General features: G+C 46.8%; 1 protein-coding gene across 1 annotated transcript in view; it reads right to left on the reverse strand.

Moving 5' to 3' along the window:
• PHIP (pleckstrin homology domain interacting protein) overlaps positions 1-16,755 on the reverse strand; it is a 327,383-nt gene that overhangs the window by 137,956 nt on the left and 172,672 nt on the right. The window contains exons 18-20 of the mRNA XM_067532638.1: positions 14,991-15,128; positions 13,278-13,461; positions 7,626-7,749 (exon numbers count right to left, since the gene is read on the reverse strand). Of these exons, the coding sequence (XP_067388739.1) occupies positions 7,626-7,749; positions 13,278-13,461; positions 14,991-15,128 (446 nt within the window). The remainder of the gene's footprint in view (positions 1-7,625; positions 7,750-13,277; positions 13,462-14,990; positions 15,129-16,755) is intronic.

Here is a 16,755-nt window from a genome sequence, read left to right on the forward strand (position 1 = left end):
CCAATGTTATTTTGGATGACTGTGGCCTAATCACACCTCTGACATTAACCTGATGTGAACTCAAGGACCAGCAGGAATCCTCTGACTGCTTTCTGAGTTGCTACTCAGCACTCAAGGAGAGGAAAAGGCCCCAGTGTTGTGATAGTTAAATAAATTAAGCTAAGCCAGTAAAAGTGGAACAAAATATTACCCCTCTAGTAAGGAAAGACATTTTGTAAAAACTCTGTTTTTGTGAGGACACTCCACTCTTACCTGCATGGAAAGCAAAAGAGGAGCATTCAAAACTATTAAATCCCTATTTGGAGTTCTGATGAACCACTGATGGGCCTTTTCCTAGTTCTAACTCTCTCCAGTTCCATAAGGAACAGCACTTAACCATATATACAAAATTGCCAGGTATTGAGAGAAAACAAATGATTTCTTCCTTTCAAATACTTGGACAGCAAGAAGGATTAATTTTCTTTATTTAAAATCATACTCTTATTGAAAGGTTTTAATTGGCATGAGTGCCAAAAGGCCTATATAAAGGGAAGTAAAAACTCAAAAGCCATTTTTACTATATATAAATACATAATGTCTGTAAAAACTTGCCTGACTCTAGTGATTTTTTAGTGATTTTTCTCTGCACACAATGCTTCCACATTTATGGGGGGGAAAAGTTATTCACAGAAGTATTATCCTGTAAGTATCTGAAAATTAGAAAATTATCAAGAAAACTACTTCCAATCTCCATCTCCTGCTTGAGAATTGAAATACAGGGTAGGACAGACAGACATTGATCGTGGCATACTGTGATTATTAAAAGCGACATTCAAAGGTTTTGGTTTTTTTAAATGTAGGCTTGTGCTCTCTTTTATTTCTTTATGATATATAAAAGAAAATGAATTTTTTCACGGTAGAATCTGTAAAACAAGGTTACTTACCAGTAACTGTTGTTCTTCGAGATGTGTTGCTCATATCCATTCCAACATAGGTGAGTGCGCGCCCCGTGCACGAGCCTCCGGAAGCATTTCTGCCCCTAGCAACCCCCTGCGGGTCGGCTCCTGCGCCCCCTAGAGTGCCACGCTCATGTCGCGGTATATAGGGACAGTGCCGACCCCGTGGACCCCAGTCCCTTCTTTCTGCCGACTCCGACAGCGGGGACGGAGGGTGGGTTTGGAATGGATATGAGCAACACATCTCGAAGAACAACAGTTACTGGTAAGTAACCTTGTTTTCTCTCTTCAAGTGATTGCTCATATGCATTCCAACATAGGTGATTAAATAGCCATACCTTGGAGGCGGGTAGGAGTCACTGTCGAGTAGCCCTTCTTAGTACGGCTCTGCCGACAACCGCGTCCTCTCTTGCCTGTTGCACGATGGCGTAATGAGATGAGAAGGTATGGACTGATGACCAGGTCGCTGCCCTGCAGATGTCCATCAGTGGCACACGCTCCAGGAAGGCCGCTGACGAGGCCTGGGCTCTGGTCGAGTGTGCCGTCACGGTTCCCGGGAGCGGCACCTTCGCCTGATCGTAACAGGTACGTATGCAGGCGGTGATCCATGCAGAGATGCGTTGTGAAGAGACAGGTAAGCCTTTCATTCTGTCCGCGACTGCGACGAACAGTTGGGTTGACCTCCTGAATGGCCTTGTACGATCGATATAATAGGCCAGGGCCCGCCTGACGTCCAAGGAATGCCATCTCTGCTCTGCCTCCGATCCGTGTGGTTTGGGAAAGAACACGGGGAGGAAAATGTCTTGGTTACAGTGAAACTGAGACACCACCTTAGGTAAGAATGCTGGGTGGGGTCTCAGCCTCACTTTGTCTTTATAAAAGACCGTATAAGGGGGTTCCGAGGTCAAAGCTCTCAACTCGGAGACCCGTCTAGCCGATGTAATGGCTACTAGGAAAGCCACCTTCCAGGAAAGGACTAGCAAAGGGCATGTAGCCATGGGCTCAAAGGGGGGTTCTGTTAATATAGAAAGAACCAAGTTTAAGTCCCAGAGAGGTACCGGGTCACGGACCTGCGGATATAGTCTCTCTATCCCCTTCAGGAACCTACAGGACATAGGGTGAGAGAAGATAGACCTCCCTTCCATTGGCCGGTGAAAGGCCGAGATGGCCGCCAGGTGTACCCTCAGGGAGGCTAATGCAAGGCCCTGCATCTTTAAGTGTAGAAGGTACTCTAGGATTGCCTGGATGGGCGAAGAGTTGGGTAAGATCCCCCGGGACTCCGCCCAAAAGGTAAAACGCTTCCATTTAGCCTTATACAGCACGTGAGTGGAAGGCTTCCTGCTCCCCAGCAGGACCTGCTGAACTTGTGTTGAGCAGGCTCTCTCCCCCTCCGTTAACCACAGAGCCTCCATGCAGTCAGGTGGAGGGCGTCCAGGTCCGGGTGCAGAAGATGACCCCGGTCCTGGGAGAGGAGGTCGTAGCGTCTCGGGAGCGGTATTGGCTCGGCTATGGACATGTCCAACAGCATACTGAACCGGTGTTGCCGGGGCCAGGCTGGTGCAATGAGGATGACATCCGCTCTGTCTCTCTTGATTTTCAAGAGTACCTTGAGGAGTAGTGGGACGGGGGGAAATGCATACATCAGGGGCCCCGTCCAGTCTATTAAGAATGCGTCCGAGAGGGAGTCCTGCTCGCGTCCCCAGAGTGAGCAGAACCTCGGGCACTTCTTGTTCCACGCTGAGGCAAACAGATCTAGTTGGGGAGTACCCCACTTGTGGAAGAGAAAAGTTGCCACCTCCCAGTGGAGTGACCAATCGTGGCGGGGTAAGAACGACCTGCTGAGGCGGTCCGCCTCGTCGTTCCTGACCCCTGGGAGGTGAGAGGCAGATAGGTGAAAATCGTGCCTCACCGCAAGGTCCCATAGTTGTATGGCTTCCTGGCACAGACCCAAGGAGCGTGCTCCCCCTTGCCTGTTTATATAAAACATGGCTGCTGTATTGTCCGTGAGGATATGCACTACTCTGCCCGTTAGGAACTTGAGGAAGACCTTGCAGGCTAGTCGGACAGCCCGGAGCTCTCTGACATTGATGTGGAGGTGTAATTCGTGAGGCGACCATAGACCCTGCGTACTGAGGTCTCGGCCCATGTGGGCTCCCCAGCCCACGTCTGAAGCGTCTGTTATTAGCGTTACAGAGGGGGTCAATTCTGCAAAGGGAACCCCCCGTAGCACCTCCCTCGGGTATGTCCACCAGTTGAGGGACGTTAGTACCTGGGCTGGGATGGTGACCACCTTGGAGAGTGAATGTCTGGATGGGGTGTACACAGAAGTCAGCCAACCTTGGAGAGGCCTGAGTTTGAGGCGAGCTAACCTCACCACGTATGTACATACCGCCATGTGCCCCAACAGCTGAAGGCAACGCCTGGCTGTCGTCGTGGGGGACCTGAATAACTCCGAAATGATGGCGGTCATGGTCTGGAATCGAGCCAGGGGGAGGAAGGCCCTGGCTTGAACTGCATCTAGGGTGGCCCCGATAAAGTCTATGCGCTGCACCGGGGTGAGTGTGGACTTCTGCTCGTTGATGAGCAGACCCAATCTGGTGCATGTCGCGCAGGTTAGGGCCAGGCTGTTCTGTACATGGACCCTGGATCTTCCCCGTATTAACCAATCGTCGAGGTAGGGGAAGATCTGGACGCCTCTGCGCCGGAGGTGGGCAGCTACCACCGCCATGCATTTTGTGAAGACCCTGGGCGCTGAGGAGAGGCCAAAGGGTAGGGCCGAAAATTGGTAGTGGGCACCCGCTACCGTAAAGCGGAGGAAACGCCTGTGCCCAGGGAGGATAGAAATATGGAAGTAGGCATCCTTTAAGTCGAGGGCAGCATACCAATCCCCTGGATCCAGAGCGGGAATAATAGAGGCTAGGGAGAGCATACGGAATTTGAGGCGCCTGATAAACCTGTTCAGACGGCGAAGGTCTAGAATAGGCCTCAGGCCTCCCTTTGCCTTGGGGATAAGGAAATACCGGGAATAGAACCCCCTGCCCCTCTCCGTAGGAGGAACTTCCTCTACCGCCCCTAGATGGAGAAGAGAGTGCACCTCCTGGACGAGGAGTAGCTCGTGGAGATGGGTCCCTGAAGAGGGACGGGGTAGGGGGAGAGTCCGGCGGGAATGTTGAGAGTTGGAGGGCATAACCTCGTTTCACCACGCTGAGCACCCAGTGGTCCGAGGTTATCCTCTGCCACTCTCGGAGGAAGGGATGCAGTCTGTCTGCAAAGGTTAGAGTGGGATCCAATGGGATGGAGAGAGAGCTGCCCTCGAGCGTCCCATCAAAAGGACCGCTTATTGTTCTTCTGCTGGCCTTGCTGGGAGCCCCCTGCAGGGCCTTGGCGGTCTCTGCGGTTCGCCTGCCTAAAGCGGTCTCGGCCCCTCCTTGGCGGGGTGGGTCGAGGAGGCAGTCTAGGGACAGGCTGTTGCTGCCTTTGAGGGCGCTGTTTGCCCTGATGCCTTGTGGCCTGCGGCACATACAGGCCTAACGATTTTAGAATGGCCCTAGAGTCTTTTAAAGCATGGAGCTTAGTGTCTGTTCTGTCTGAAAACAGGCCTACGCCATCAAAGGGCAGATCTTGGATGGCCTGCTGTACTTCTAACGACAGCCCGGAGGATTGTAGCCACGCAGATCGGCGCATGACTATACCAGATGCCATGGCCCTCCCTGCCGCATCAGTGGCATCGCTCGCGGATTGAAGAGCAGCTCCAGCAACGGTCGCTCCCTCCTGGAGAATGGTGTTATAATCCTCCGTCATATCTGGTGGTAGCGCTCGGAGGAACCTCTGGAGGGAAGTCCAGAGATTTAAATTGTACCTGCCAAGGAGCGCTTGGCGGTTCGCTATACGTAATTGTAAAGCTGCAGTCGAATAAACTTTCCTCCCAAAAAGATCTAATTTTTTATTTTCCTTGTTTTTGGGAGTGCTCGACTGGGCCCCTTGTCTGTCTCTTTGGTTTACGGCATCTACAACCAACGACCCCGGGGGGGGGGTGATTGTAAAGATATTCAAAGCCTTGGGAGGAAACATAGTATTTGCACTCGGCCGTTTTAGAGGTGGCCGATACTGATGCCGGAGTCTCCCAGAGGGGCTTGACCATCTTAAGAACCCGGTCATGGACAGGGAGCGCGACCCGGGAGGGTCCCGCTGAGCCTGAGACCCCAAAAAGCGGATCCTCCTCCTCTGAAAGTTCTTTTAAGTCAATCTGTAGGTTATCAGCTAACCTTTTTAATAATTCCTGATGTGTTTTAAAATCAGGAAGGGGGGTTCTTTGGTCCCTGGATGTAGTGTCCGGGGGAGAAGAGGAGGAGGACTGGCGGAGGGGACCCGTGGAAGGACCCTCCATAGGGTCAGACTCTTCATCTGAGGTCTCTGGTTTGTCCTGGCTGGGAGGCGGGGGCGGCGGTTGGACTGCCACTGAGGGAGCTGACACTGTGCCCTGGGTGGTTTGTTGAGGCCACGGGCCCCAATAGGGCCATTGCCAGGGCCCCTGCACCCACGTCGGTACCGGTCCCGTATATGATCCAGGCCCGCGAGGTGCCGGGCTACGCGATCTAGGGCGCTTTGTCCGGTCCCTGTCTCAGTCAGGCAGTGATCTGCTCCGGGATGATCGGGAGCGGCCGCGGTGGTGTCTATGATGACGGCGGGGGGGTGACCGGCTGGAACTGGTGGACGAATGCCCCCGGGGCCTCTTGGTCCTACGGCGATCATCTGCCGGCGACCTGGAGCGGTCCCGCCCGCGACTACGCCCTCTATGATGCGCCGGAGAATCCCTCGGTGCCGAAGCGTGCGGTGCCGAGGGCCGTACCGGGCTGTGTATAGGGCTGGTCTTTGCCGATGTTGAGCGGCGACGGTGAGGCTCAGAAGCAGCTGGACCACAACGGCTGCTAGTAGACCGGGAACGATGTCTGGTTTCCCGGGAATCGGCACGTGCCCGGTCCGGGGATCTAGACCGGTGCCGAGGTGTCTTGGTCGCTTGCGGCACCGGGATTCGCGCCGGGCTGTGCAACGAAGATTGAGAGCGGTGCTCACGCGAACGCGCCGAAGATCTAGGCACCGGTGAACGGCATCGGTGCCGAGAGCGGGATCGGTGCCGGGCATTCCTAGGAGACGGCGACCGGTGCCGGGAGCTGCGCACTGAGGATCGAGAGCGGTGCTCGTGTGTGCGCTCTAAGCGTCTCGGCTCCGTAGGCGAGCCAGATCGGTGCCGAGAACGGGAGCGGTGCCGGGAGTCCTCTGACAATGACCGGTGCCGGGAGCTGCGCACTGAAGGTCGAAGAGGGCATTCAGCCTCCCTCGGTGCCGCATGGCTGGTAGGGCGGTGCTGGGACACCGAGGACCTGTTGCCCGAGGTGGAGCGGCTGCTCTCGGAACCTCTAGACCGCTCCCGGTGCTGCGGTGCTGAGGTGCTCAACGACCTAAGGTCAGAGCGAGGAGGGGGAGTTCCCGCTTCCCCCGTCCTTGACCTTCTGGGGGGAGACGATGATCCGTGTCTCCTCTGCCCACTGGGGTAACCCAGCACGGGTCTACCTCAAGACGCCGTCCCTGACTCCCTCGGCCGAGGGGGGGGACGGAGGCGTGGGCATGTCCATGAGGGCTCGGAAACTGGCCGCCGACAAACGCCTCCGGCGTCGACGGCCCCTGCAGCGGAGGCAGCGAGCCTTTGAGCACTCGGCGCAGGCTTTCCCCCACTAACTACCCGGGGTCGGGAAGGAACTGGGGTCCAGCACTGCTGAGCGCGGCACTCCAGGGGGCGCAGGAGCCGACCCCTGCGCGGAGATGCCGGTGTCGGCTCTATGTTTGCTGTACCCCCTGCTGTACTGGTCGCAGGAGGGAGTCCATAGACACGGCCTCCACTTTGGTTTTCCTGATTTTACTGGAGGATTTGTTGGGGTTTTGAAAGGATGTATATTGTTAACTTTCATCCCTTAATCTAAAGGATTGTTTTGATATTGCCAGATGCATAAGACTTATATTTTAAAAAATACCTCAAAGAACTGCTCGTGAGAAAAGGTACTATTATGGAAAATATTTTGTGTCCCTGTTTATATAGGGGATGTGATTGGAGGCAGTAAAGTTAATCTTGGTATAACTTTTTAACAAGCCCTTCATTGAAAACCCATATGATGTACATGTTAGAAAAAGTTTTTCTTCCACTTGTACAACTTAAGCAACATGCACCCATATTCATCTATGACATCCTCAAACATAATACATGCCTCATGAGCAAGGTGCAAAATTATAGTAATTTCCACTTGACAGGACTCCAGAAACACAACTCTTTGCTTGTTTACAACATTATAGAAGAGTGACCACTATGCTACAGTTAAGACTAGCTTTCTGCTTTAAGTACCTTAAATCTATATATGTTTTCAGATCTCTGAGTTCTGCTGACCTAGGCATTCTGAAAGAGCACCCACAAACACCAGGCAATACTAACTCTTGTTAACAAAGTTATTTGCCATTTAATAATATAATATGAATAGGCAGGTGCTCTCGCAATAGCACTAAATAAATAAAAAACAAAATATACTCCCATTTCCTGTTTTAATTTAAATTGAGGTGAGAAGTTTAGAGAGATCTGTGGGCTCAATAGACCAAAGTAAGTATTACGGCAATTTCCGTAATAAAATATGGATAACTATTTACCTTAGAGAAAGAAGGTATTTTGTTCTCTCTTGGAATATGACTTGTAATGTGCTTCCTTTTCTCTTCTGATCTATAAATCTTTGTTTCTTCTTCTCCCTTTGCTGTTCTCCATTCCTCCTGTCTACTGGAAGAGAGAAATTAAGAAATGTTAATTTTAGAGTTGCCAGGCAAGCAACTACTGTCTCACTCATCTGATGCTTTGCAGATGAATAGACTGATCTGAACCAGACCTGTAAGTACCTCAGGTGAAATCTGGAAAAAGGTATCATATATGTACATGTGGACATATGGCCTAATAGCATAAGGAAGATCCATCTTGGGGTAGGTAAGCCCATGCTCTGGTGGAATCCATCTTAGTGCCTATGAACTCTATCATCTGGGATAGCAGGGGAGATGATTTCTTGTAGTTCACTGCCGGGCAAACAGGAAGATGGCAAAGATGAGGAATGTCAGAGCTTCCTGCTGTGATCTGTCACTGATCAGCCAGTCATCAAGATATGCGTAGACATGAATGCCCTTTGTAACACTGGCAGACCAGTTCTTGCCCAGGTTTTAGACCTCAGCAGAGCACTGACAAATACGTTGCTGGAAACCAGTCTTTCACCTGTGTGTTAATATGGTTAAGATGGGTATTGAACTTATAACAATGTGTTTAGCGCTTAGACTTTATGAAATGCTTGTAAATTGCAGCATTCAGTAATCTCACTTATATCTTTATCACAAGCTATAAGGTAATATTTAAGATTTTGCTTTGTAATGATAAAAATGTTTGCTTTGAAACTGTGAACCCAGTCAGGAAGATCATCTTCTAACCATCAAGAAGGCCTATCAAAATTAAATGGACCATTGTGGTACATCCCAATACAAATATTTTGTTAATTGCCCCTCCACATCCATAAAGAGGCTACAAGCAAAAGGGGTCATCCCATCAGCTTGAATTCTGGAAAACAGAAATAAAAATAGCTGACAAGAAATTTTTCATCTCTCTGTTGCTGTTTGGACACTCACGAGGCCAAAAACTGAGATCCCCAGGGTTAACCTGGGTTACCCTAAAAGGCATTCAGAGCTGACAGATTACTATAACTATCACTTTTAAAACCATAGAATTTAACTCGTTTGTGTACATTTGTCTTCTAGAACCTTATAATAATTCTCTAATTTCTTTTTCCTAGTTAATACTTCTTTAGTTATTTTACTACAGGATTGGATACAAGCATAATCTACGGTGAGAGATCTAAGCTACAAATTGACGTAGGGGAAGTAACTGGTCTCTTAGGGCTTGAAGCAACCTGAATGTTTTGTGATCTTTGGTGTATAGCAGCCAACTATCATTAAGGCCATTTATACACTACAAAATTAAGTTGACCTAACTTACTTCGGTATACAGCCACCATTGTAACTACATCGCTAGTTCGTGTCTACACTTTGCTCCTTGTGTCAGCAGTGTGCGTGCTCACCAGGAGTACTTGTATTGATTGTACTGTCAGTGTGGAGGCACCGAAAATGTGGATGGCTCATGAAAGCTAGTAACAGTCGACATAAGCAATGCAATGTCTACACTGACTCTGCATCAACCTAACTATATCAGCCATGACTTTATGCCTCTTATGCAGGTGGAGTTAGGTAAGTCAGCATAGCAGAACAGTTACATCGACGGGAGTGAAATGTAACTGTAGACATTTCCATAGTTGGTCAATGTAAGCTGCCTTGCATTGATCTAACTCTGTAGTGTAGACCAGATCTAAGTTCAGTTTGCTGAACTAGACTAGACTAGAATGACCAAGGGGACTGTCTGTGACTCCATGGTAAGAATGTTATAGTGCTTCAGGAGTTCACATGTGTTACTGAGTTGGTTCTCTCAGCGTATGTGCAGTGTGCCCAGCCATTTGATAGCATAGTCATCAGCCAGGTGAAGAGCCAGTAGCCAGCCGCTGAAGTGAATCGGTGACAAATCTTGGTCACTTGCCATCTGACTACTGGGTTGGTGAAATCTAACTGTAGAACATACAGCCAGTTTGGGGTCTCTGCCCTGCTTCTTGATAGTCTGCCCTGAGGTTGGCACTCACGGTTGTGAGCCAGACAGCACAACAACCTTCCTCCTTAGATGCCGCATCTTGATAACTAGGTATTTCACAGAGACTCTGAATGCTGTGGAGAGTCTGAAAAGCAGTATTTTGTACTGATACTGATTCGGCCCCACTGTGAATCGCAGGTATTTGCTGTGTGCTGGGTGGACGGCAATGTGGAAGTACATGTTCTGTAAGTCAAAAGCTACAAATCAATCCTGAGCTTGGAGGGATGGAATAATGGAAACAAACAACAATCTTGAATCCGAAGCAGAGTAAGTTATTTGGTTACTCTCCTCAGGTCTTGATAGTATGAAGACCCCCTTTCTTCTTTGGAAGGAAGAAATATCAGGAGTAGACACCTCTTCTCCTGTACCCCTATGGAACTGCTTCTACAGCTCCTAGACAATAAACAAGGCTGCTTCTGACTACAAAAGGCTTTTGTGAGAAGAATCCTTAAAGAAGGAAAGGAAATGAACTGAATTGTGCAGCCATGGGCTGCACATCCATTTGTTGGGGATGTGACTCTCCCCCAAGGAAGAACAAGCATCTGCTGTATCCATCTATAAGGGACATTAAGCCATCACCGGAAGGAGAGGGATTAACCCCAGTGATAACAATTCATGCTAACACCTCACACCACTGCACAGGAAGCTCTCCTCCAAGGAAGAACAAGCATCTGCTGTATCCATCTATAAGGGACATTAAGCCATCACCGGAAGGAGAGGGATTAACCCCAGTGATAACAATTCATGCTAACACCTCACACCACTGTACAGTGAGCTCTCCCCCTGCCTGTCCTAATGGCTTTCATCTTTTGTTTTCTGGGAACCCCCAACAAAAAGTCTTTAAAAAAAAAGGCGCTTATAAAAAGGAGAAGTGAAGGATTCATTACAACAGAGTTCTGAAAAATGAGAAGCTGGCCAAACAGTCCAGGTTCCATCTCGCCACCACAGGCAATAAGAGGAAACTAGGGGAGGGTTGGAGCCACTCTATCCTTTATGCTCTCACTTGGAAGCATGAGGCAGCACAAGGTGTATGCATAACCCCACCAGACACTTCTATTCAAAAGATTCCAAGCTTGCACGCGAGGGGCATGCATACCCAGAAAGAGAGCCACACTTATATATACTGAAAGAACATTAATTTTTCTCTCATTTTAGGGAGAATCTGGCTTCATGAGTGTACTTCCTGATCACAGTCAGGGTTCAAACAGCAGCTACCTGGCATATGTGGCTAGTCTAAAGTATGTTCAGTTCATAAAAAGAGCTTTTATCTGATCTACAAGCACTAAGCCAGTCTCTAGCCCAAGATTTTAATTTTGATTTAAGAGTCACAGATTCTTCACAAGTGCCCACATGGCATCTAAGGCAACTGAATAAAGCATATTTGAAAATAGGTATTTTCAAAATATAATTAGCTGTAAGTTGGCAAATACACTAAAAAAGCTTGTATGTTTCCTCAGGAACTGTGCTTTGGGGCTGAAAGCCGTATAATAACCCTGGCTTAGTGTTTCTAAAGGTTAAAACAATTTTCAGAAAAGCTTTTGTGGATATGAATAAAGGATTTCACTTATTTCTGAAGTTTTATATAGTAGAATTTACTTATAATTTATCAATAAGGTAAAATCCTGAGTAGCTTTATTCTCAACATCTGTTTCTCATGGGAGTTTTACCATTACTACAGACTTTAACATCTTGACCCCTTTTTTGGGAGAGGTGGTTTAACAGTCTATAACCCTATGTTCACCCCTTTTTCAAAACTATGATAAATTTTGCACAAACTATGTCTTGTAAGGTATCATTTGAAAACTCATGATTTGCTGATCATTACTATCCTGGTAAAATTTGTGTGTTATCACTGTATGTAAAATTATAAGATTCTACTGTATGATGTTAATAAGACATATTCCAAATCTGGGGAAGCAGCCACAAACCAGTTTCTCAGAGACAAAATGCAAACTGACACCTCAGTCAGGTGTCAACGAAATCAAATAGATCATCAGTTGGTTAAGTGGCCATTCTTTCGCAGGAAAAAGGGTGTGAATGAGAAATTTACATCTTGGCAAAAAAACACCTGCAAGTTCCTGTCCCCACAGGAACCCCAGCTGGAGATGATTCTCATAGAAGAGGAAATGAGAACGGGGGAAACAGACACCCCAAGTTATTCCTCTCCCTCTCTCTCTCCACAGCAGTCACAGCACTGAGGAACAAAGAAACAGCTTTGGACTGAGGGAGAGATCCTGTTTGAAAGGAATTCAACCAATAAGACTGCAGGAGCATGCGGTGAGAGAGACTTTTGTTTTTAATTCACATCTTGTTAAGTTAGCTATCGGTTGGGTTTTGCCTTTTATTTTTGTGTAACTAATTGTGATTTTCATGCCTCATTACTTGTAATCACTTAAAATCTATCTTTCTGTAGTTAATAAACTTGTTTTGTTGTTTTATCTAAACCAGATTTGGACTGAAGTGTTTGGGAAACGTCATTTGGGATAATAGGATTTGCGCATATCATTTTTTTAATAAATAAAATGGTGGAATTTTTATGAGCCTGTGTTGCCCAAAAGAGGGCTGGACAGTACAAGACACACATTTCTGGGGGAAATTTTGGGACTGGGAATTTGCTGGTGTTGCTCTGTAGTGGCTGGCCATTGCACTCATACAATATAGCTGGGAGTAATTTATATGCTGGTGGCTGTGTGTGAGCAGACCAGAAGTGGTTGTTCTCACAGTGAAGCTATGTAAAAGGCATGCCAGGCTGGAGAATTGAGGGGACACTGACCCACCCCTGCCAAAAAAGGGGTCAAGATGTAAAAATAAGGTGCCATAGCCAAATGATTACTCTTAGCTGCCAGACAATACCAGTAGTGCATAGAGAGTAGGCCAGTGGTTCTCAATCAGGGATACGCGTACTCCTGGGATATGCAGACATCTTCCAGGGGTACATCAACTCATCTATATATTTGCCTAGTTTTACAACAGGAAAAGCACTAGTGAAGTCAGTACAAACTAAATTTTTTTACAAAAAGAGTTGTTTGTACTGCTCTATATACTATACACTGAAATGCAAGTACAATATTTATATTTCAATTAATTTATTTTATAATTATATAGTAAAATGAGAAAATAAGCAATTTTTCAGTAATAATGTGCTGGGACTCTTGTATTTTTATGTTTGATTTTGTAAGCGAGTGTTTTTTAAGTGAGGTGAAACTTGGGGGACACAGGACAAATCAGATCCGTGAAAGAGGTACAACAGTCTGTAAAGGTTGAGAGTCACTAGAGTAGGCTACTAGCAGAATTGATCCTATGCATTTATGTCCTCTCAGCACAGTATGACAAGCTAATCCCCCATTTGCCAAACTACAACTTTCTAATTCAGCTCTTACCTAAATGCCATTTCTTCCACAAGATGCAAAAATTGCAAGTTGCTTTAAAAAAAAGTATAGTTTATATAAATTATAAATGCATCAAGATATACACATACCAAAATTGAGTTACTGGATGATCTTCTGTCAACTACACTAAAATTCAAACCTAACAATTTAACAGAATGAATCAATTAGGTTTCAGAGGAAATTTCTTACCTGGCTACCCCTGGTGACAGCTCAGGTACCACTACCCTTCTACTCCAAGCCACGAGGTCTCGCTCAGTGGCTATTTCACTTCTTGGGGCATTGCTATGCATCTGTCGCACACCCTCAATTTGACCGCTGCGCCTTAATCCTATATTTGGTGGTGAATGTACTTCTGAGGTAGAGCTTACAGAGCCTGAGAAAAAAAATAAAAATTGTATTAATCTAAATTCTAAGAGAAGGCTTGCAAAACAAAGAGTAAGACTAGCTATTTCAGTATATACTTTATTTGATCTATTGCTTCAGAAGAAAATTAAAGCATTAACTGAAAATGTTCAAGTACAGCTGTATGTCCATATTATCCAGAGGCACATTTCTCCTGCACAAGACTCCGACATTCATACGTAACAAGCAGTAAAAGTGTAAAGATCTCAATAACGTAAGACAAGTTGATAAAGCATTACTGTAGGTTCTCTTAATCTATACAGTACACATTCCACTGTTGGTCTTTAAAACCACCTTCTAAAAACATTTGGGAAAGCACTCCAATTGCACGTTAAGGAATATATTTCTTATCTTAAACTAACAGAAATTAAGTAGGCTCCTGCCACCGATATCTGGTTCTAGGTCAGCTTTGGTATAAGTGTTGGATCTCCTATTCCATCTAGTCACTCTTAAGAAATTTGAAAAAGCTAGTACCCTCAAAAACCATATCCATTGTGACATTCACAGAATTTGGGGAGTGATGGAATCCTGGAGATTAGATTTCCAATTCACAAAGGTGGTTTGATGGTATATGAAGGGGAAACAAAACAAATATGCAAAGCAGCAATATACTCCAAACACTCAAATAGGAGATGACATCTTTGGCATCCCCTTCAGGTCATTTCATGCAGGAATTCCCTCACAGTAAGATTTCAATACCTCTATCTTTGGTCTGACAGTTCTGGGTCTTGCTCCTTCTTCAGATATATCGTCACCATTTTAGTCTGTTTTTTATTCTCCTGCAGATTACCAGGAGATTTGCAGCAAGTTAGTTAGATTGGTCCTCATTAAAGCTGCCCCTGAGCCATCCTTTTTCAGGTTTTCTCCTCCTATCTCCCATATCCTTTGAGACACCTATAGTATTTTACCAGTCAGCTAGCCATTTCCAGATTACACAACAGTAATTAAATTAATGCACTTTTCTGAAGTCCATGTGGTTGCAGCACAATTCTTTAAGTCTTGCTCTACAGCAACTATAAGGTTACAATCTACATTCCTTTCAGTTAAGTAATACATTAAATTTTAGAAAAAGGCCAGAAAGCATCATTAATATTTATGCCCAAGATTTTCCTTTCCACCACTCATATATTTCCTCTACCTCACCATAGCCATTAATTTGCCATTTCATATAGTCTTAGAGTTTTGTCTACACTGTAGTTAGACACCCACAGCTGGCCCATACCAGCTGACTTGGGCTTGGGCACAGGGGATTTTTAGCTATGGTGTAGACATTCAGGATCAGGCTGGAGCCTGGGCTCTAGAAACCTGCAAGATGGGAGGGTCCCAGAGCTTGGGCTCTAACCTGAGCCCAAACTTCTAAACTGCAATTAAACAGCCCCTTAAGCCTGAGCCCCACAAGCCCAAGTCATCTGGCATGGGCCAGCTGCAGGTGTCTAAATGCTGTGTAGACATACCCCCACTGTAAATTGTTTGAATGGAAACAAAAAAAAGTTTGTTTACTTCTTCCTATCCGACTAGTATTGCTGGTTCCTGCCTCCCCAGAGCGTCTCTGATCTTGTTCTTGTTGAAGTCTCTGTATCATGCTATCCAATGGACTAACTTCCTGATTTGCTTGTTGACTCAGTACTTGGTTCAGACCTGTGGGGAAAACAAGCAAGAAACAAAACCACATTTTTGACATAAGCCAAGTATTCTAAACTATTTAAGGCCTGGTCTACACTACAGAGTTTTGTCGACAAAAGTCAGCTTTTGTTGACAAAGCACTGCTGGTGTACACACCACAACCACCTCCCAGCCAACAAAACTGCCCTGTTTTTTCAACAAAATAAAACCACCTCAATGAGAGGTGTAGTGCTTTTGTCAGCATAGCTAGGGAGACGCAGTCTCAGTGTAGACACTGCATCACTTTTCAGCAGTGGAGGAGCTGTCATTTTTGTCAATTTCACCGCTCCAGGTGAAACTGACAAGAAAGCCATTGCAGCTGGTTCCCACTCCCAGCTAGTAAAGGGGGAGAAGCTCCAGCTGCTGCAAGCCCGGGGCGGCTGCTTTCCGGCTCCTGGCTGCAAGCCAGGACCGTGAGGGCCACGGACGTCTGCAAGCCCGGCTCTCAACTGTGAGCCAGGACCAAGAAAGCCTTGGGAAGCTGCAAGCCCGGCTCCTGGAAGTGAGTCAGGATCAGGCAAGTCACGGGCTCCTGGAGTCCATCTCCCGGCTGCAAGTGGCTACAGCCCAACTCCCGGCTGCAAGCTGAGCAGCTGTTTCCCGGTTCCGCTGGGAGCTGTGGCCAGAAGTCGGGGAGTTTCTCTACCTGCTCCCAGGCAGCCATGTCAATTACACAGCTGAGCCGTAAAATCGACATGGCTGCCCTTCTGGCAGACAGCGAGGAACAGCTTCCCCCAGCTCCCGGAGGGGAGAAGTCCCCGCATGGCTTCCCCCAGCTTCCGGAGGGAAGAAGTCCCCTGCTTATCCCAGGATCCAGGCTGGGACCAAGGAGGGGAGAAGCTGAGACCATTTGGGGGGGGGGGGAGGAGGAGGGAGGGGAGGACACGGACGGAGACGACCAGCCCAAAGAAAACCCAGGAGCTGAGAGGGGGCTCACAGCTCCCCACACTGCCCCTTAAGTCAATAGAAGTGCTCCTGGTGAGGACACTCTCCACCAACCAAAGGGGAACAATGTGGACACCAACCACTGCTGTAATTATAGCGGTGGATGTAAGTTAACGAAACATATGTTCACTTATTTTTTTAGTGCAGACAAGGTCTAAGTTGTACCTGAAAAATTTGCAAGTGCAATGTAAGTTATTGCATGTCTTGTAAGTGTTAGCATAGACATTCTAATTTTAAAAAGCTAGATTTCTTGCTACTGATTAGACCATCAATTCATGGGGCAGGAGCCATATACTCAAATTTGTATGAGTGCCATAGCAAATAATACAAAATAATCTTGGGCAGTTCTTGGAGAAGTAAATGTCTTCAGTTATAGGACTATTATCAGCAAAGCATAACATTTTGCAATCTAACTGCATACAATTTCAGTAGTTTCTGCCTGTGTTGGAATTTACTTATGTGTTTGATTAAGGCCACAACCTAATCAATAATAAACATTTCTTGAACAAACTCAAAAAGAATACTTACCCTACAGTAACTATGGTTCTTCAGTATGTGCTGTCCACACAGATTCCACTTGTGGCACACATGCAAACTTAATCAGATCATTTTTGACTTATAGCCTATGTCCTGGGACGTCTGGAGCCCCCCAAGCCTC

The sequence above is a fragment of the Emydura macquarii genome, unplaced genomic scaffold (genome assembly GCF_026122565.2).
Source record: "Emydura macquarii macquarii isolate MOO-44397 ecotype Brisbane River unplaced genomic scaffold, CSIRO-AGI_Emac_v2 contig_3295, whole genome shotgun sequence".
NCBI lineage: Eukaryota > Metazoa > Chordata > Testudines > Chelidae > Emydura > Emydura macquarii.